The 20,935-nt window shown below is 35.9% G+C and overlaps 2 protein-coding genes across 6 annotated transcripts; both read left to right on the top strand.

Moving 5' to 3' along the window:
- Positions 1 to 2,694: 2,694 nt before the first annotated feature.
- Positions 2,695 to 6,042, top strand: LOC132706622 (odorant receptor 30a-like). 3 transcript variants are annotated; one of them, XM_060678067.1, is made up of 5 exons: positions 2,695 to 4,580; positions 5,242 to 5,341; positions 5,398 to 5,496; positions 5,680 to 5,853; positions 5,916 to 6,042. In XM_060678067.1, exons 1-5 carry the CDS (start codon positions 3,820 to 3,822, stop codon positions 5,967 to 5,969), a joined length of 1,188 nt encoding a protein of 395 aa, XP_060534050.1. In that variant the 5' UTR covers positions 2,695 to 3,819; the 3' UTR covers positions 5,970 to 6,042. The 3 variants fall into 3 exon arrangements, with proteins under 3 accessions (XP_060534050.1, XP_060534049.1, XP_060534048.1); XM_060678066.1 differs by having other exon boundaries at positions 5,698 to 5,966; XM_060678065.1 differs by having other exon boundaries at positions 5,680 to 5,966.
- Positions 6,043 to 8,825: 2,783 nt separating this feature from the next.
- Positions 8,826 to 17,297, top strand: LOC132706619 (odorant receptor 30a-like). 3 transcript variants are annotated; one of them, XM_060678061.1, is made up of 6 exons: positions 8,826 to 9,592; positions 11,276 to 11,375; positions 11,430 to 11,516; positions 11,583 to 11,738; positions 11,800 to 11,819; positions 11,872 to 17,297. In XM_060678061.1, exons 1-6 carry the CDS (start codon positions 8,847 to 8,849, stop codon positions 12,068 to 12,070), a joined length of 1,308 nt encoding a protein of 435 aa, XP_060534044.1. In that variant the 5' UTR covers positions 8,826 to 8,846; the 3' UTR covers positions 12,071 to 17,297. The 3 variants fall into 3 exon arrangements, with proteins under 3 accessions (XP_060534044.1, XP_060534043.1, XP_060534045.1); XM_060678060.1 differs by having other exon boundaries at positions 11,430 to 11,528; XM_060678062.1 differs by having other exon boundaries at positions 11,430 to 11,528; positions 11,800 to 11,980.
- The last annotated feature ends 3,638 nt before the right edge of the window (positions 17,298 to 20,935 follow it).

The raw sequence follows: 20,935 nt of genomic DNA, 5'->3' as shown, positions 1-20,935 counted from the left end.
TAGTTTTAAATCTTCCCCTGGGTCATCGAAATTCTCCAAACCAAGAGTGATGTTTGCCATTTGTTAGTTTCTTCCTTGGCAACGTGACCTGCGTATTCCCATTTCACTCTTAGGGCTTTGTGCACTACGTGGGTTACCCTTGTTCCTTGTTTTATCCATGTATTTGTCCCCCTTATTTTTAAGAGAAATTCCCAGCTATGCGCTTTCGATTGCATTTTGCGTGAGTCTTAGAATGTTCGTGTTCTCCTTTGTGATGATTAATGATGCAATTCTCTTGCATTATATTAGAAGCTATTAGAATTATAACTTCGGCGAATCGTAGTTTATTGAGGCGTATTTCATACCACTTAAGTAATGTTAGGTTCCATAAGGTTTCCATATACTTAATCTCAATTGTTTCGTGCTTATCTTACTTATTTCCAATACAAGTGCCATGTCAGCAGTTTTAACTATTGATAAACGCTTATGTCTCACACGGAAGCACGAAAATAACAATTAGCAATTTGGTAATTGGTTTAGAAGTAGAAAATTTGGTAGTTACGTTACTTTATTTTTTTAATTATGGCAAAATACAAAAATGCAGTTCACTTGGCACGTGAAAAAAAAAAACAGGAGAATTAAATTTAATAATAAGTAAATATTAATTAATAAAAAGAATAAAATGAATGATGAAAACGAAATAATTTTAATTATTCTTTCTACAAGACAACATTGTGTTCAAACTTCGTCAAAATGACTGCTAACTGGAAAGAACTTTATTGTTATTTGCAAGAAAAAAATGAAAAATGGGATAGACTCTGCCAAAACATACAACAGTATACAGGAGGTACAAGATGCTCGGAATCATGGAGAACAATAAGATCTGTCAGATCAAATACCAAAGAGAAAGTCAATATACAGTTTATCAAAGAAACCGAATGGGAAAATTATTATCAACAACTACTAACGGAGACACGACCACAATTCTGGCAACAACTAACATATCAAATACAACCTAACAACAATCTAAAGCATGTAACAATAGAAGAAAAAGAAATAATAAAAGCCATTAAAGAATTAAAAAACAAAAAATCACCAGGGCCAGGGGGGATAGTGAATGAACTTATTAAGTATGCGTCGGACAAATTATTCAGAATATTGAAAAACATGTTTGAAAGAGCAATAAATGGAGAAACGTTACCAAGGGAGTGGAATACGGCATATATAAGCTCTATTTTCAAGAAGGGGGATCGTAGGAAGTGTACCAACTACAGAGGAATTAGCATTATATCAAGCATGGGAAGACTATATGGAAAGATAATCAAAAACAAAATAGAAGACCAGATAATAGGGAAAATAGGTGAAGATCAAGCCGGTTTCACGGCAGGGAAGTCATGCGTTGATCAGATATATACGGTAAGGCAGACTATCGAAAAGAAAAAAGCTAAAAACAGAGACATCCATTTAGCATTCATAGATATAAGAAAAGCTTATGACTCTATACCCAGACAACAACTTTGGAAAGCAATGGAAGATATTGGGATAGAAAGAGAACTAATAGAAGCCGTAGATACAATGTACAAGAACAACGAGTTGTCGGTTAAAATAGGTAATAGGTACACAAATCGATTCACAACATCAAAGGGCCTACTACAAGGATGCCCTACATCAACAACGTTGTTTAAAATCTATCTTGAGAGGGCGCTAACACAATGGAAAAGAAAATGTCAAGGTATGGGAGTCCCAGTACGCGACGACCACTTATACACCCTAAGCTTTGCCGACGACCAGGTGGTCATAGCCCAGGATGAAGACGACTTGAGTTACATGCTCAGAAAGCTGAAAGAGGAATATGAGAAGGTAGGTTTGGAAATAAACTTCGAAAAGACAGAATATCTAACAACAAAAGAAGGGGAAATCGAAGATTTTGAAATAGATGAAAACACAACCGTAAAAGCAACAGACAAATTTAAATACTTAGGGTGTATAATAACAAAAGATGGATCAACAGAAGAAGAAATCAAATCTAGACTAGGCCAGGGTAGAACATGTATAAAACAACTGAACTCCATTATATGGAACAAGAAATTAACAAAGAAAATAAAAACAACAATATTTAAGACAATAGTAGAAAGTATAATTACATACGGAGCAGAAACCTGGCTATTGAACAAAAAGAACAAATCTAAAGTAACCGCCGTCGAAATGGAATATTGGAGAAGGTGTTGCCAACGAACACGCATGGATAGAATACGTAACGCAGAAATCAAGAGGCAAATGAATGTAGAAAAAGACTTATTAACTACAATAGCAGAAAAACAGCTTAAATGGTATGGTCATGTCAGACGAAGTGACGATAGACGGTGGATAAAGAAAATCACAGAGTGGAGCCCTATGGGACGTAGAAAGAGAGGAAGAACCAGAAGATCGTGGAGGGATGAAATAGATGAAGCCATGGAGGAAAGGGGGTTGGAAGACGGAGATTGGAATGACAAAGATGAATGGAGAGTCTGGTTGAGAGAGGGAAAACGGCGCGAGCTGTAACAAACCCCATATATATGTATATATATATATATATATATATATATATATATATATATATATATATATATATATATATATATATATATATATATATATATATATATATATATATATATATATATATATATATATATATGCAAGTAACTAGTTAATATACAGCATATACTATTTGAAGAAACGAAGTTTTGTATCTTTGAAAATACCATACCATAAAAACGATTATCACGAATTAAAAATGGATAAAAAACCATTGTCTAAAATAATGATACTTCTTTCCAATATCTAGGAAATTATTGACATAAAGTATAATCTAACCTGAAAGAATTTTCTTAAAAATCCAAAAATGAAATAACTTACATTGAAAATAAGTTGGGCGCTTTGCGTTTTTTTTTTAATTTAAAATTATCCCATACAATGAAAACATCATATTCTTAAACTTGATAAAGCTTTGGTAAAACATATTCATTTAGTCACAGCTCCGTATATTCTAACAAAAAATTTTCCCAGTGTAGAGTGCCGAGCCTATGTGGTTCTTCAATGGACAGCGGCGTGCATAGTTTTAGTTGCGAAACAGTAAATCTTACTAAATGAAATCTACACATTTCAATCTCTGGCAAATTGTTTTGTTAACAATGCTAACTTGAAGCAGATGTGGGGTTTGATTGGTTGGTAAATTTCGGATAATCTTTAAACCCAATATCAATTTCTAGAGATTTCTGTTTACCAAAACTTTGTAAAACAACGAAAATATCTATAAAACTAATTGGGATTAGGTATGGGGAACCTAACAGAAAATTTCGCAGAAGTCCAAAAATGACTTAATATACCAGGTGATCCATTTATATTAAGGAAAGTGCGGTGAGATACTTACAGGATTCCGTCCATAAAGACTATTTTCACTGGAAGCACCACTTTCATATTAACTTTTGTATTAAATATTTTTCGATGACAAAACACTCTTATCGAGATATAATAGTAGTAGCAGTAGTGAGCTACTTGGTATAACCAAAATCAAACTCGGCAGGATTGTTGAACTTTACTTTCTGCGGATATGTATCTGCTGAGTTATTCACAAAACCGCAAATTGCCAACCAGTATCGATATACCATATACGAATTCTTGCCTTCCCTCGTAATTACAGGGCGTGGTCACTGAAAGGCGTGCATTGCCATATAAACCGTATACATAATAATAGACGCGCCTGGAAGGGGAGTTTCCGCGGAAGTCCTAGATAAAAAACGTCATCGTCTAACCTGCACGCATTTCGTGGAAAAGTTGCAAACGTGCGGTAGAATTATGGCTGATACGCGGACAGAAAGATCCATCCTGGTATTCCCTAAACGTTTCATGGTGGTCACCGGAATATGGCGCGCGTCTTCGATCACTTCACACCCGACGATGCAGAAAGTATACGTGGCCTATTGTATCTTCATCAAACTATACTACACGCTGTTCGTGACGTCACTCATCACTGAATTCGCTCTTAGTGTAGCGTCGACCAATTCGGTAGAGTTTACGCAATTATCTTACATTATATCAGCGCTGACGATGTTTTACGCTACATTGGTCTGCGACACCGTCAACTTCAAGCGGATCATATCTTACATCGAAGACCCAGTCAGCCCTCTGGCTCGACGCGAGGACGAAGAGATCTCGAAATTGCACTCGCGACATCTAAAAATTGGTAAAGTTGTCAGCACGATTTTGGTTCTCACCGTAGCGAGTACCGGGTCTGCCGTTGTTTTCGAAAATATATGGCGTAACGTGGTGAATATAAAGCACCATTCCGGTACAAACGATACCGCCTTATCCATCGCGAACTTGTACTACTTCGGAATATTTCGCAGACCTAAAATCGTTTTTGCCTTTGTCGAAGATTTTCTGTGCGTGTTCAACACTATCCTGACACTGGCGACAAAAAGCATTACGCTTACCTGTATGATATTCGCGTCCTACGCGTTACAGGAGCTTCAGCTTGGGTTCAGGAGGATAGGAGCCGAAAGAAACTTTAAGCTAAACCTGGAACAAGTAATTTCGCAACATCGGAATGTAATTAGGTAAGCGTAATTTATTTAATACAAGCATTTGGTGTATGCGATGGTACAAAGTACCAATTGCCTAAGTAACATCTTGCCGCATCTAGGCACCTTTAACTTCAAGAATAGAATAGACTTAAAGTATTGTTCACGCCATTTGTTTTTTTTTGGACAATTATGACAAGTGCACGTACTTAATCTGCGAATTTACACGATGTTTCAAATAACCAATGTTTATTTACCACGATACATAATGTTTTATTGCTTTTTGTTGGTTGTCGAAGTTTTACCAGTCTGTGATATTTTCCTACAATAAGTTACACATTTCATACGTTTTTCCTTAAAATATACGTATTTTCAAAATTTTGATATCCATCCTGTATTTTGATTTTGATGTTTTAAGTGTTCGACGAGCCTTACTAAGGAAGATCATTTCGTAAAGTTCCCTCTGCACGCCTCTAGTTTTGATTATAACAAATTCATAAATGGTACCCCAACCCCACCCATATTTTCCAAATTCTTGGCAAACGAGTAGAAGTTTTTCACTGCTTTTACATTCACTCCATATATAACGAGAACTGGAGGAAATAATTTGGTTTTAGCATCAGTTATGAATTTTTTGGATTGAGATACGGACGCCATTTTAATCACTAGATAACAATTGCAGTTGTCACTATTTCAGCTACGTAAACTTATTGAACCGCATGGTGAAGTATTTAATTTTATTCGAGTGCGTGTTCGAGTCATTGAACGTCGCTGCCATCTCAGTTCAGATGACGAAGGTGAGAAAATGTCTACTAATACTACAGATTGACCTTGGCACGGCCTTTGTTCGCAGTCGGAATCCCAATCGTTCCTTTCGTTGGCTTTATACTTGAGTTACGTCCTAATTCAAATATTCCTGCTTGGCTGGACCGCTAACGAAATAAAAATTCAGGTATAGTCTCCCCAGGATTACAATAGATTATACCGAGTTTACTTAAAAAAATGACTTTGAAGTTTTCCTTGCCTATATATAGATTTAATTTATTAAAAACGCCGCAATGGTCTGATGAAAAATAATAGTAAACTCCACCTGGTAATCTTTTATAAAGCTGGAGCGACAACAAATGAGTTTTAGTTTATATTACACTCACAGAGCGTGGCCTTGTCAGACGCCCTATACGAGTCCCCTTGGTACGAACAAAGCGAATCGATAAAGAAGGTGATACTGGTAATGATTAAGCTGGCCCAGAAACCTTTGACGTTGACTGTCGGTCCCTTTGACGCGATGACGATGCAGTCTGCTCTGGCGGTAACACATTTATACGAAAAGTTTAATTTTTCCACTGTACCTACGGGCATGTTCAATTCCAGATCATCAAGGCATCTTATTCGTATGTTACTCTAATCACGAATATCTACCAATAGTTTCATCCACGGACAAGCTGGTGTCTAAGTGAGGTTTAATTAATTAAGTAATAAATAAAAATATTGCAAATTTATTTTTACTTCCATTTTATCGATATATTTGTTTTCGCGATATTAGCAAAACAGGTGATTTTTATTTGATTACAAGAACTTAAAAATCAATATACATCTTAATTGCATGATTTTGGGCATTTCATAATATTCTTTTTTGCCTCTTAAATTGCAGCGAATGTAAAATCGTAAAAGAGTTTTTTGTGTGGAAGCAAGAAAATTAATTATTATGGTACATTGATTTGTTAAATGCAATTTTGGAAAAAGTAAAATAAAATTTATCTATTTATCTCTTCGCGCTATAGGACACAGAATATTTGAAACCGAAATACAAAGATTTATGCTTGGGGTATTTTGGGCTTTATTGGTTGTCCCGGACGTGACAAAAGTATCAAAGTTGTATGTTATCTTTGGATTTTGACACGAGTTGTGATACTTAAATAATTTAAAATTTTGGGAAATTGGAACCTTGTTTTCATCTCTTCCACAATTAAGAAGTATTTTAAGTAATGTAACAATAGATCATTTTTTATATCGCAATTATAAGAAACTTCCCATCTTAACATAGTTACTTTAACATAGGATCTAGTTCTGAATTACTCATCGAACAGTATTTTACAAACTAGCGTGAATGGCTGTCTGGTATCCTATAGTCTTTAGAAATGTTAAATCATTACGTTACTTTGTCACTTTTTTTGCTGTGGTGGTATTATATTTTGTAATCAGTGAAGTATATATAGGTATTTGTATGGTTTGTTTAGTTCCATTAATCTTTAATGAGGCACTTTTATGTTTTCTTCGATCTTAATTATTAGTGTTACTGTTTAGATTATCCAGTTATTACGGGCCTTTCTCATTTTTAATAATTTAGCGTGTTCTGGGAAAAACAAAAGGGTTTAGATATATAATTGTTGTCTATGTAGATTTAAATGAGTAAATATTAAACAGGTGTGGCTACAATTTCTAAAAAATAATTATTTTTATAATAATATAATGGGTGTTTTTTTTCGATGTATAGAACTTTAAGTTGGCATTACTGTTCAAGATGGCGACCGATTTAACAGCTGATTTATTCTCAGTTTGGTTTGGCAATTCATCATGAATAGACTCACGCCTGAACAACGTTTGCAAATAGTGCAATTTTATTTCGAAAATAATGGTTCTGTGCGGAATACGTATCGCGCACTACGTCCATTTTATCGTCGACAAAATCGTCCATCAGGGCAGTTAATTCGATTAACCATGGAACGTTTTCGCACCACGTTTACTCTTATTGATAACTCGCATCCCCAGAGACGCCGTACGGTGCGTACAGAAGAAGCTATTGCTGCTGTAGAGCGTAGCATTGAGGAAGCCCGAATGAGTCCATCCGCCATCGAGCACAGGAATTGGATCTGTGTCCATCCACTTTATGGAAGATTTTGCGGAAGGATCTTGGTTTACGCGCTTACAAAATCCAACTCGTGCAAGAATTGAAGCCAAACGATCATCAAGTAAGGCGTAGATTCGTTGAATCGGCCCAAAACGAGATTGCCGTTGTTCCCGATTTTCATAAGCGAATTTTCACGTCTGGTTGAATGGCTACGTCAACAAACAAAACTGCCGCATTTGGAGCGAAGCTAATCCTCAAGTGTATGTCGAAACACCGTTACATCCAGAAAAACATTTGTTTGGTGCGCTTTATGAGTTGGTGGAATCTTTGGTCCGTACTTCTTCAAAAACGATGATGGCCAGAACGTTACAGTCAATGGTGATCGGTATAGAGTTATGATTACTAACTCTTTCATTCCTGAATTGAATAACCATGACGTCCAGGAGATGTGATTTCAACAAGACGGCGCAACATGTCACACAGCTCGTGCCACAATCGATTTATTGAAAGACACGTTTGGTGACCTCCTACTTTCACGTTTTAGACCTGTGAATTGGCCTCCAAGATCTTGTGATTTAACACCGCTAGACTATTTTCTGTGGGGCTATGTAATGTCATTAGTCTATGCGGATAAGCCACAAACGCTTGACCATTTGGAAGACAACATTCGCCGTGTTATTGCCGATATACGTCCACAAATGTTGGACGTCCAGATTGGACTACATCCGCGCCAGCCGTGGCAGTCATATGCCAGAAATCATATTATCACAAGATTATCTTTCGGATAAATAAAATTCAGGTCAATCGAATAATACATCGTTGTTTTATTGCAACTTAAAGTTCTATACATCGAAAAAAAAAACGCCCCATACATAAATATATAAATATTTAAATCCATAAATTATAATATTTATATATAATTTTCCACTAACAATAAGAAATAGTTTTCTTTAAAGGTATTAATTTTCAGTATACTTTAGTTCATATTAAAGTCAGGTCAAAGAGACTTAAGATACATCTTGTACAAGGGAAACTAATTTAACTTTAAAGTCGTCACCGATTGATGCGAAGCGGTACACTACACATTTTCTACTTCTATTACCCACCACCATTATTCACTCAATCACTATAAGTTCCATTATAAAGAAAAATGTAAAAGCATCCGCTATTGGCATATCGCACGAATTATAGAGACGTTGTCTTCTATTGGTGCGCCAAGCCACCGAGCCCTCTGAATTATTCACAAAACTTTGCAACGTGCAATCAAATATCCATCCACGAACATTTTGCTCCACGTAATTACAAGGCTGCAAAACTGCGTGAGGATAATAACAAACACGCCCGAATAGGGGAGGTTCTAACGCAGTTCTACATAAAAGCCGACATTTTCTTACGGCCATGCATTTCGTGGGTGTCTACCAAAGGTAATCGAAGCTGCGGATTGAGGAAATATCATGGCGCGGTCTTTCCTAAAATTTTCCGAACGTATCATGATACTTACCGGAATTTGGCACCCGGCATTGATTACTGGAAAATCCGCGCTGCAGAAATTATACTTGACCTATTACGTCTTCGTCAAATTGTATTTCGCGTTATTTTTCACTTCTGCGTCTATGGAATTATTTCTAAGCGTGGGACCTGGACGTTCCAGCCCCAGATTGTTCAAACAGCTGTCCTATATAATTCCTTCATTAAGCATCTTCTACGCTAAGATTGCTTGTGGAACCGTTAATTTTCGACGGATCGTGTCTTACGTAAAAGAAAAAGAAAAACTCTTCTGCAATTGCGAAGACGAAGACATTTCAAACCTACACTCGCGGTGCTACCGTATCGCTAGATTGGTGAATATGATCTTGATTCTGACTGTCGCCAGTACCGGGATAGCTGTTGTTTTGGAAAATCTGTGGCGCAACATCAACACCTTACCCTACAACTCTACTAGCGAAATCGTATCCATCATCGAGTTGCATTATTTTGGAATTAGTCGCAAACCTGCGATGGTTTTCGTGCTTCTCGAGGAGTTTATGTGCGTGTTCAACACTACCCTGACGCTAGCGACCAAAAGTATTACGCTTACCTGCGTGATATTCGCGGGATACGCTCTGAAGGTGCTACAAATCAAGTTCAGGAATATCGGACAGGACGGGGACGTCAACTCGAGCCTGAATCATGTTATTACCCAGCACCAGGACGTTACTCGGTAAGTTACGCGGCTGATCTTCTGACATTAATGTAATGTCCAGGTATGTCTGCATGTCGTAGAATATTTATTCCAGTAAAACATTTAAACATACAAAATTTATATCAATATGCGTCCATAACGGGTTGCTTGTTGAGATACAAGGCGTCTAAAGAAACTATTCTATTTGGTTTTTGATTATATTTTAGAGGGCGCTACTTTTCTTTAAAATTCTATAAATTCATTACACTTGTGAATGAAAACATTAATTTATTGCTCTACGTCTATAGAACATACGAGGTGTGTCTAAAAAGTAAGGTGACTTTCTTAATTGAGCGGGTTATGTACATTCAGTCTTCGATTTATATTTTTTTTGTTATGTTGGTACACCTGTCCCTAACATATGTTCACAGTTTCAGCCAGTTTTCACTTTTACTTAGACGTGTTTTGTGTGCTTGGCGATTTTCTACTTTGTAATCTTTGTAAGTGGTACCAGCTGTTTCAAGATAGCCGAGAAGACGCCGATGACGAACCTCGCTTTGCACGCCGCAGCACCTCAATAACAGAGGAAAGCGTTGAAGAAGTGAAACAAATGGTGTTTGAAAAATCGTCGAATCACTATTAGAGAAATGGTCGAAGACGTCGTCATCTTTATTAGCTCGTGCAATATTTTCCGAAGTTTTGAGCATAAAACGTGTAGCAGCAAAATTTGTTCCCAAACTGCTTAATTTTTCACAAAAGGACTGTCGAAGGAGCATCGCTCAAGAGCTGTTAAACGACTATGATGATCCTGATATGGTTATGACGTCGAATCCAAACTAACCAAAGCCCAGTCGTCCCAGTGGACGAACCAAAATCGCTGAGACCGAAAAAAGTACGTCAAGTTCTATCAAATGTTAAGGTTTGTTTTCTTTGATTATCGTGACGTAGTATATCAAGAGTTCTTCCCATGAGAAAACAATTTTGCATCACGATAATACACCCGCTCACTCATCGTTGCTTGTGTCTAACTTTTTGGCAAACAACAAAAAGACAATCATGCCTCAGCTACCATATTCACTTGATATGACCCCCTGCGACTTGTTCCTGTTCGCAAAACTCAAGAACAATTGGAACAATTGAGGAGATAAAGAAAATATCGCAACAACTCTATTACTTATTACTTTTGGGGGGATTACTTTGAAGGGGACAACATTAATTTGGATGAATAAATAAATACTTTTTGATGAAACTTAAAAATCATGGTACTTTTTGAACACAACTCGTATATTGTGTACCACAGAAATTGCAACATCCAGTATATGTCTAATGCTTAATGATGCTTTGTCTGCCGATTGTGTGCAACTAGCAAATAATGCCATTGCGCTACTAGGTTGTATATACTTTTCATTTCTTAAAGTTTTTTAGTGTTATTTCTACCAATATCTATCATTTAAGCAATTTTTTTATATGCCTTTTAGGGTTTGTTTCGTCGTTTCGTAAATTTGATTTACTTATTTCTGCGTACTTAAACTCACGGTCGACTTATCGCTTATTCAACATGCATGATGAATATATAAAGTCTAGATCATGAGATAAGAATTTTTGTTTATAAATTCATTTCATTCATATTTATCCCAATTACTTCCCAAAATATAACCAAACATTTATTGTCTAATTTATTTAATTGTGTTAATGAATTTATATACCATAAATCTGTTTTAGCTACATCAGTCGCTTAAACGACTTGGTAAAGTACTTAATTTTGATCGAGTACGTGTTAGAATCATTGAACGTTGCCGCTGTCTCGGTAGGTCTAGTCACAGTAAGCAAGTGTCGAAGTACACCTGTACCTCCGACTAGCTTCTTTCTTTTGCAGAACGGATCCCAAACAGTTCTGTCATCGGTATCGTATCTGAGCTACCTTCTACTCCAGATATTTCTGCTGGGTTGGACAGCAAACGAGGTAAAGGTTCAGGTGAGAGCAATGATACGGATCAGCTCGTGACATTAGGTCGTATTTTAATCCCAGAGCATCGCCCTGTCAGATGCGTTGTACGAATGCTCCTGGTATGAACAGAACGAATCATCAAGAAAAGTATTGCTGCTGATGATCGCGTTTACACAGAAGCCTTTGAAGTTGACGATCGGTCCATTTGACGCGATGACGTTGCAGTCTGCTCTAACGGTATAAAAATTTAAACTAAAGGTTTTGCTTCATCGCTGTACTGGTCGACATTTTATTCCAGGTGATCAAGGGATCCTATTCGTACGTTACTTTGATGACGAATAACTGATAATTTACTTTTATTTAATGACAGATTAGCGGAACATATTATGTTCTTCAGAGACGAGACAAAGAAAACCACTCCAAAAAGAGACCTTGCATATTTTCCATTCGTCCCTCCCTCTTTCCGGCTTTTGATTGAAAAGCTCAAATTTAAAATAAATAATAACATAATAAATAAATTGCAAATGATTCCAGTGTATCCATATGTGTTTGAATACATTACTTCCTGATATAGAAATACAAGTTCTCATAACTAGGATATATAACTTTTTCCATTTTAAGATACGGTGATGACGTTTACAACTCAGTATTTAGTCTACCCTACGATTCGCTGTTTTCAATTTTAAACCTTGCCTTTACGAGTTTGCGAATTGTTCTCTCATCAAGAATTAAAATAGCAAATATGCATCTAACAGAACCTTTCACCACTGATAAAGGACTACGACAAGGCTGTTGCTTATCGCCAACATCGATGTAAGAATAGAAATGGAAATAGAAAAAGACATTACGGAGGAAATAGAAACGCGACAACTGGTATGGTTTGGACATGTAAACAGAATGACAGATGATAGACGGCCGGAACGAATTTTAAAATGGACTCCCCCGCAGAGACGAAAACGTGGTCGACCAAAGCACAGTTGGAGAGACGAGATGGAAGAAGCAATGGCAGCAAGAAATATTAATCCGGAAACCTTTTGCGATAGATAGAGCACGGAGAAGCGAAGACAATCGCATTAATCCGTTATCAGATTAACGTCATTGGCGTGTTTACACGCTACTTGTTTATAGCGACATCTTGGTAACAATGCACACTAGATGTCACAATGGTTGTCTACAGTAATACTATATAAAACAACAAATAACATCTTCCCTTTTTAAACATTAAACTAAGGGAATTATCAAAAGGTTAGCGTCAATTTTTCAAAGTCAAAATCCTTATTCGCTAATGGATTGCATTCATTTAAAGAACTTTTTAAATACCATCTAACACATTGTATGATCTAGGATTGTGTGCGACGTTAACGAGTTTACTACACTCCCACGAATAATTATTGTGGTTAAAAACCGATACATTTCGATTAGGCTCCAAGGGCTTTAAATTCTTAGCTGTTTTATTATAATAAAGTTTAGTTCTAACTGCATTAAACTTTCAAATATATCTTCGCCCTCTTCGAACGCTTTTTAACCATTGCTTTACTAATGTCGACGGCCTTTTCTGCAAGGCCATTTGGTTTAGGATAATGAAAATTTTTAAAAATATAGCTATTAAATAGAATATTATCTGCAACTATTGTTTCTGGGAATCCAAATTTAGAAAAAATGCATTTTCAGCAGATTTATTTTTTTAATGACATTTTCTCTAAGCGGTTAGAGTATGAATCCATTGCTACAAGATATGATACGCCGCCACGGACGATCTGTAACTCGATACGACATTAGGCTTTCATTTTCATTTCTATTAGCATACTTTTCATACAATTGTTTTCAATATCTTGATTAGTGAGAGGCCAGTAAAAAATTTGTCGAGCACGAGCTGTGAATTTTTCAATGCCAAGGTGCCCTCTATGCGGTTTAACTAACATCTCATGTTTGAGTTGGTTAGGCACCACCAATTTATAACCGTAAAACAGTAAGCCGTCAGAAATTGATAATTCATCCCTAAATTTAGTGAAGATTGGTAATTGATAAGTAATTAGTGAGAGAAAATCTTGAGAAAATTCAGTGTTTAAATCAGGTTCTTTTAAAAATGCTCTGAACAAAGTATCTGTTATATGCAAATATATACCTGGTTTATATGAGGTCATAGTCTAATAATTGAAGCAGTATTCGCTGAAGTCGTGGTGAATAAAGATTTTTCTGCTTTTAACGGTTTGTGATCTCAATGAACCTGTATATCTTTGACACCATAAATAAAATAATGAAACTTTTGACTGCTAAATAAAATTGCCAAAATTTTCTATCCCAATTTGAGCATAATTGCACTCACTTTTGGTTAGCCTCCTAGGATTTTTTGCAACAGGACTGAACCAAGGCCATCCTGATCAAAATATGACAAAATTGTAATTTTTGCTAATAAATGTTTGAGTTCCCTTAAGGATACATCATGTTCAGTTGTCCACACAAACTGAATATGACAAAATTGTAATTTTTGTTAATAAATGTTTGAGTTCCCTTAATGGTACATCATGTTCAGTTGTCCACACAAACTGAATATGACAAAATTGTAATTTTTGTTAATAAATGTTTGAGTTCCCTTAATGGTACATCATGTTCAGTTGTCCACACAAACTGAATATGACAAAATTGTAATTTTTGTTAATAAATGTTTGAGTTCCCTTAATGATACATCATGTTCAGTTGTCCACACAAACTGAATATGACCAAATTGTAATTTTTCTTAATAAATGTTTGAGTTCCCTTAATGGTACATCATGTTCAGTTGTCCACACAAACTGAATATGACAAAATTGTAATTTTTGTTAATAAATGTTTGAGTTCCCTTAAGGGTACATCATGTTCAGTTGTCCACACAAACTGAATATGACAAAATTGTAATTTTTGCTAATAAATGTTTGAGTTCCCTTAAGGGTACATCATGTTCAGTTGTCCACACAAACTGAATATGACAAAATTGTAATTTTTGTTAATAAATGTTTGAGTTCCCTTAATGATACATCATGTTCAGTTGTCCACACAAACTGAATATGACCAAATTGTAATTTTTCTTAATAAATGTTTGAGTTCCCTTAATGATACATCATGTTCAGTTGTCCACACAAACTGAATATGACAAAATTGTAATTTTTGTTAATAAATGTTTGAGTTCCCTTAATGGTACATCATGTTCAGTTGTCCACACAAACTGAATATGACAAAATTGTAATTTTTGCTAATAAATGTTTGAGTTCCCTTAAGGGTACATCATGTTCAGTTGTCCACACAAACTGAATATGACAAAATTGTAATTTTTGCTAATAAATGTTTGAGTTCCCTTAAGGGTACATCATGTTCAGTTGTCCACACAAACTGAATATCAGTACGGGTCAAATTTCGTAACGGAGCCGTAACCTTCGACATATTTGGTGTAAACTTGCCTACAAATTTTGACATTCCCAGTAGTCTCAAAAGATCTGTCTTATTTTGAAGTCGAGGCATGTCAATAATTGCTTTAACATATGATTGACATTGTTTAACACCATCTTTTGAGAATACTTCACCTAAAAACTGAATTTCACTTGATCTAAATTGAATTTTGCCCCTATTAAATGTGATATTATATTTAGAGGCTCGCTCTAATACCATTTTTAAATTATTATCATATTCAGCTTCGGAATTTCCAATAATAATCAGATTATAAAAATATATATCTACTTTATGCAAGTCACCAAGAAGCTCAAATTTTTTTTTCTGAAATACTTCGAGGACGGACACTATTCCGAAAGGTGGCCTGCAAAATAGATAGCGACAAAATGTACAGTAAAACTAATTGGTCATCTATTTTGACTTGAAAGTGGCCATTTTTTATGTCTAAGACCGTGAAAAATGCTTCATTACTCAGTTTGCTAGCAATTATGTCGGCTGTCGGAATCAGGAAATGTTCCTTTTGAATATTTCCATTTAATTTTTTTGGATCCAGACATAACCTCAAGTCTCCTTTTTTTTTTATTAACGACCACCAATGGATTAAGCCACTAGGTTGGCTTGTCGACTTTCCTAATTATGCCTTGACAATCGAAATCATTCAACTTAATTTTGATTCTTGAGGTATACAGCATCGTTTTTGAACACAATTTCGTGTTCACCTGGAAAGCACTCTAATACTCAAATATTTCTCAATATCACTAATATTAGGAAATATAATTCTACAACTGTCAATTTGCAATACTTTCAAATCTAAGCAGCCTTGTAATGAAAATTAGTGTAATATTACTCTTAGTAGATAATTGCCTTACTTCCTATTCCTATATCCAGTTTCAATGTTCTTTTATTATTCCAGGGCGAACATATTATATCAGCAGAACAATCTGAATCAGGTTTAGCGGTAAATTTCGCTTCTAAAATATTCTCTGGTGTCTTGATTGCAGCAGCATGCAAGAGTCCTCAGATTTTATCTATCAGATCTAGTTTTTGAGATATGTTATATTTGTGAATTTATATTTTTTGATTGTGTATATTTTATGTTATAACTTTTATATTGCTATTGTAGTTAAGTATTTATCACAAAAACTAGATTTACCTACATTTGTATTTAATTAAAATATTTATCTTAAATTGCCTTCTAGAATAAATTTTCTTAGGGCAGTGGTCGGTCGTCATGTGTCGATTTCATCGTTCTTGATAACAATCTTCCATAATGTCCTAAGTTTTCTGGGAAGCGATCTATGTGGCTGTGGAGGTAGTCAACTCTTATATTCATGTTACAACCGAGAATATTAAAATTTGAAGGCATACTTTTCACTAATTCTATGTAACTTTTTGTTTTATGATTACCAAGAACATTTTGTACTATTAGAATAAATGAACATCACGCCTTAGGATTCAGTATGGATTGAATTGAGGATGTTGACCAAGTTGCCTTATTTGAGTAATGTAGTAAGTTAAACATAACCAGCTTTTAGCTTTTCTTACAAATAGATTTTTTTTCTATCGAAGACATCACGCTGCCCAATCAATTTCAGTTATACAGGGTGTCCCGAAATTAGACGTCAATATTTTAACCACGTATTTTGCGACTCAAAATAAGGATAAAAGTTCATATAAACTAGGGTCCAAAACGTCTCGTTTTTAAATAAAATTTGGTACAGTTACTAAACTCCAACAACACAAACAAATGAAAGGCTTACTAATGATTATCTGCACCTCGATTATAAACAATAAAATAAAAAAATAATTTGAAATTAAATTTTCAAAAGCAATTTTCTCGAAAACTGTGTGTTCTGGCGAGATACGACACAGAAAACTTCAAAACAAACAAACAAAAAATTTGGGCCAAATTTTTCCCATGCCTCCCCTGTGTTACCCACCCCTGCAGATAATCCATTACTAACTTATAGTTCATTAAATAGAGCCTGAAAAATTTAGTAACTGTACCAAATTTTATTTAAAAATATTTACGCGTTTCGAAAATATTTACAAAAAACCGCCATCACCTCTTCAAATTTAACACCCTGTATATTAAAAACTAAGACGTTTTGGACCCTAGTTTATATGAACTTTTATCTTCATTTTGGGTTACAGAATACGTGGTTAAAATTTCGGGATACCCTGCATATTAGACTAATTATTATTTGTAGAGTTTTTGATTTTGTTACTCTGTGTTTCCCTTTTCCTACCATCAACACATCTTATGCGTACGTGACATAATATATCCGGTTGAAGATGAAGCGTTGATGAAGATGAAGCAATATTAAAATTTCATTATTAAATTTGATACGAAAACAGTCTGTTGTGTGTCTCTAGTCGGTTATATTTAATAATAATGCATAATTATAATAAATTACGTAATGACAATAAAAATATAAAAAATATATAATCACTTGTTATTATTCAACATGACACTGATGTAGGAGTACGATTCCTTCATTACCTGCAATAGAAAAAGTGGTTCTCAAATGGTGTCGCTATCCTATTAATCCCTAATAATGAACTATTACATTAGATGTGGCAATGCTGCCTTAGTCTACCTGGGCTTTAACTTCATTGGCGCTCCAACCGAGTACAAAAGTTTGCGCGCATATCAGGCAGAAAAATATTATCTGTGACGCTAACATGTTTTCCTCCAACTGTAAGTAATTTAATACTTTAAGACCTCAAGGACTTATTTTCCCTAGACAGAATACGTTAACATGCTAACTGGTATTTTTGGCATTTTCAATTACTTTGATTTCATTGATTTCTTAGTAAAAGATATTCGGGAAACTGAACTGTGGATCATTAGTCAGTTGCTTGAACTGTTAAGCATTTCAATCACTAATGATTGATAAAAATTTTCATAACTTTACCCTACGTACAGGTTAACCCTTACCGTTATGAACTGAACTGAGACGGCGGCACTTTATAGAGTCGTTCAGTTTGCAAATAAAACTAAAAAACCGTTTTGAAACCCACTTGCTCGTAAGGTTCAACAAATTAGAGACAAGCCTGTTAAACCGCCGGCATCGAGGCATAACTTTAGTTAGATAACCACTTTTATTGTCGTTTTCATGGTAATTCTGCAACTAAGAATTTCAAGAAAGCACTGTGGGGGAAAAAGTGATATACAAGAACATTTACTTGTCTTGCAATTCATACTCTCTGTTCTACTGGGTGTTTAATGATATTCAATCTTTCTTTATCTTATCATCTTTTAAAGTGACCAAATGGCATGATTTGTCACTGGGTTTTCGCTTGTTTTTAATTTGTTGACCGTCAAGCTACAACTCCTGAAAATTAACTTACATGGTAACTTTCTGGTGTTGTATAACTAGCTCCTTCAAAGATTCCAAGAGGCACCTCTCGTCGACTTTCCATCTCTCGAATTTAATCTGCAGCCTTTTCAAGACTGACGCAGGATAGATGATGCAAGAGAAGAAAACTATCTTCGTAGAGGCAACCAACAGCCCGTTGATTATCACCGATACGTTGTTGACAATAAGCAGTAAGCTCAAGTGCTTCTCCTTGTCCACAACTCTCGTTGTGGTGTTTATTGTACCGGTCGATCTCGTATCTCCTCCAAATATTTTCAAGATATATCGAGGTACCAGCACCGAAAGTCAGGATCGCTATAGCCACACAAGCCTTTGAACAAAACCGCGCCTGTTCTAAATGACACCGTCTCATCACCCTGTCTCTCGAGGATCTTATCTCATTATCATCCTCCATTATACGTGTTATGATTTCTTTGAAATCATCTCGTTGGTAAAGCAATGCGGCAACGGCTACAATCACCATCGCTATCATGTAGAATAGCTGGGGTAATATTTGGTCAGTATTTTTCCCGTCGATAGTCTTGAGCGCGAACTCCAGGGAAAGCAAACCCAGAAATATCGAGAAGAAGATTCTCACGAATTTGGAGTGGAAGTCGTATGCTTTGTGCAAGATTAAGTGTCGCGTGGGCAACTCCAGCGGCCAGATGCCCGCCAAAATCATACAGAATCTCGATTGATTCAGAATCGGTTCAGATTTGTCGACGTCTTTTTGTTTTTGAGGATACATAACTGGGCGGATCGACAGGAACGACGGCCACTCACCGATTGCAGCGATATAAGAAGCAAGTCGACGATTTCATTATTTTCCATTTCCCTTACCCCATATTTTCTGTCTAGTGCCGCCCTATCGTTATGCAAATGAAAGGGTTGGCTTTGCCTTGCGTGTTTCGCTCGCCTTTGTGTACTGGATTAGTTGTAGGGATTGTTCGTATTACGATTTCTTTTAGAAGGATGCTTTCAAGATGTTTTTATCTATCCTGTCCTTTGTTAAGGTGAGTAATAATGCCATAGTTGATTTCTGTCAGATGCTTTATCAACGCCGTTAGCACTGTTGCGATAGTGCCTTAAAAATGTTTATGGGGCTTTAATGCACTTTCTCACTTAAAAAAAAATAGAATAAAAATAGAAGAACATCCTGCCTTTTGTCGTTAAAATAATAGTGGCGCAGTCGGTAGGATAAGTTTCGCGTATTTCCCGACAAAATCTAGTGAAAGGAAAGGAATATCACTAAATAATGGAATTGAATTGATTAGCGAGCGCCAATACTACATTTTACCACGTTTCGTTTTCCACGGATCCGAGCCATTTCGGACAATTCCGGGATATTACGACACGGGTTTGGGAGCAATACGATGTTTTCGGAGATATTTCCTACCTCTTGAATTTTGACGTTTGTCAATTCTGACGGTCATGAATCTATTCCTGTCGTTGTGCAAAAAGGTACCTAAAAACTAAAGCTCGTAGGAAAGGTATAGTACACATTTGCTGAACTTTTTGGTTTATTAAGCACTCGCTCCACAACTTTAGCATACTCATAATACTCATACTATTCTGACCATTAAGTATATATTTATTTCATTCAATTAACGCACATCTTAAAAACTATAGCAATTTTTAAAATCAGCAACTATTTTATTACATTTTGTTTCCTTGTGTTTTCTTTTCCACATCATCAAGGCGCCTCAATAGTATGTTAATCTGATGACAAACAGCTATCAGTAATAGTAATAAATGTTGTTATATTTGCGAGCGTTCCAGTTGAGGAGGCACTCCTGCTTATAGAAGAAAACGAGGATTTTCCGCCGTACATAATGGATCAACTACACACTGCTTGCAAAAAGGTTACTTTATGTACAACGAAAAAACATACCCACAAGTAGATGGAGCAGCAATGGGATCATCTCTCTCACCTGTAGTTACCAACCTCTTCATGATTTACTTCGAAAAGAAAGCAATAGAGAAGGCAAATCTGAAGCCAAAACTATGGACAAGATACGTTGATGACGTATTTGTTGTATGGCCTTTTGGCAAGGAGGAGCTTTTGAAATTCCTAGATCATCTGAATTCTATTCACCCAAGGATTCAATTTACAATAGAACTTGAAGAGGATAACAGTCTGCCCTTTTTAGATGTGCACATTACAAGGACCGAAGCTGGACACTTGGAACTGCTGTCTATAGAAACCAATACACACTAATAGATATCTGAACGCTAAATCTCATCACCACGCATCACAGAGACAGGCAGTGGCAAATACATTAATTTCTCGGTCCTTCAGATTCATGAACGAGAAGAACAGAGATGATGGACCGAAGAAAATTAGTACCTGTCTTCGACAGAACGGCTACCAAAGGCGTATCATCAGCAAGGCAATCAGCAAACAATAGCGGCCTACAAATCTGATCATACTATTGGAGCAATACTAAGAAACCCCAAACAAAAAAATACTCTGGACAACCAAGGAGCATGCGGATCGTGCAGCCTGATGTATGTGGGACGGACCAGCAGAAGGATTTGAGCCAGGCTCGAAGAACATCATTTAGACATAAGAAACAAACAAACAACATCTGCTTTGTTTCAGCACCAACACCAATCAGGTCATAAAATTGATTTCGGTACTTGCTAACA

This window comes from Cylas formicarius, unplaced genomic scaffold (assembly GCF_029955315.1).
Source record: "Cylas formicarius isolate icCylForm1 unplaced genomic scaffold, icCylForm1.1 PGA_scaffold_8__14_contigs__length_24414737, whole genome shotgun sequence".
Classification (NCBI taxonomy): Eukaryota; Metazoa; Arthropoda; class Insecta; order Coleoptera; family Brentidae; genus Cylas; species Cylas formicarius.
The sequence above is the reverse complement of the archived record's forward strand: the minus strand, read 5'-3'. Positions and strand labels throughout refer to the sequence as shown.

Bases quoted from the DNA above. Each gene is read 5' to 3' on its own strand.
- LOC132706622 (XM_060678065.1), top strand. From the start codon at position 3,820: ATGGCTGATACGCGGACAGAAAGATCCATCCTGGTATTCCCTAAACGT. The intron at 4,581-5,241 runs GTAAGCGTAATT...TCACTATTTCAG, and splicing joins CAACATCGGAATGTAATTAG to CTACGTAAACTTATTGAACC. The intron at 5,497-5,679 runs GTATAGTCTCCC...AATGAGTTTTAG, and splicing joins CTAACGAAATAAAAATTCAG to TTTATATTACACTCACAGAG.
- LOC132706619 (XM_060678060.1), top strand. From the start codon at position 8,847: ATGGCGCGGTCTTTCCTAAAATTTTCCGAACGTATCATGATACTTACC. The intron at 11,376-11,429 runs GTAAGCAAGTGT...TTTCTTTTGCAG, and splicing joins TCTCGGTAGGTCTAGTCACA to AACGGATCCCAAACAGTTCT. The intron at 11,820-11,871 runs GTACGTTACTTT...ATTTAATGACAG, and splicing joins GTGATCAAGGGATCCTATTC to ATTAGCGGAACATATTATGT.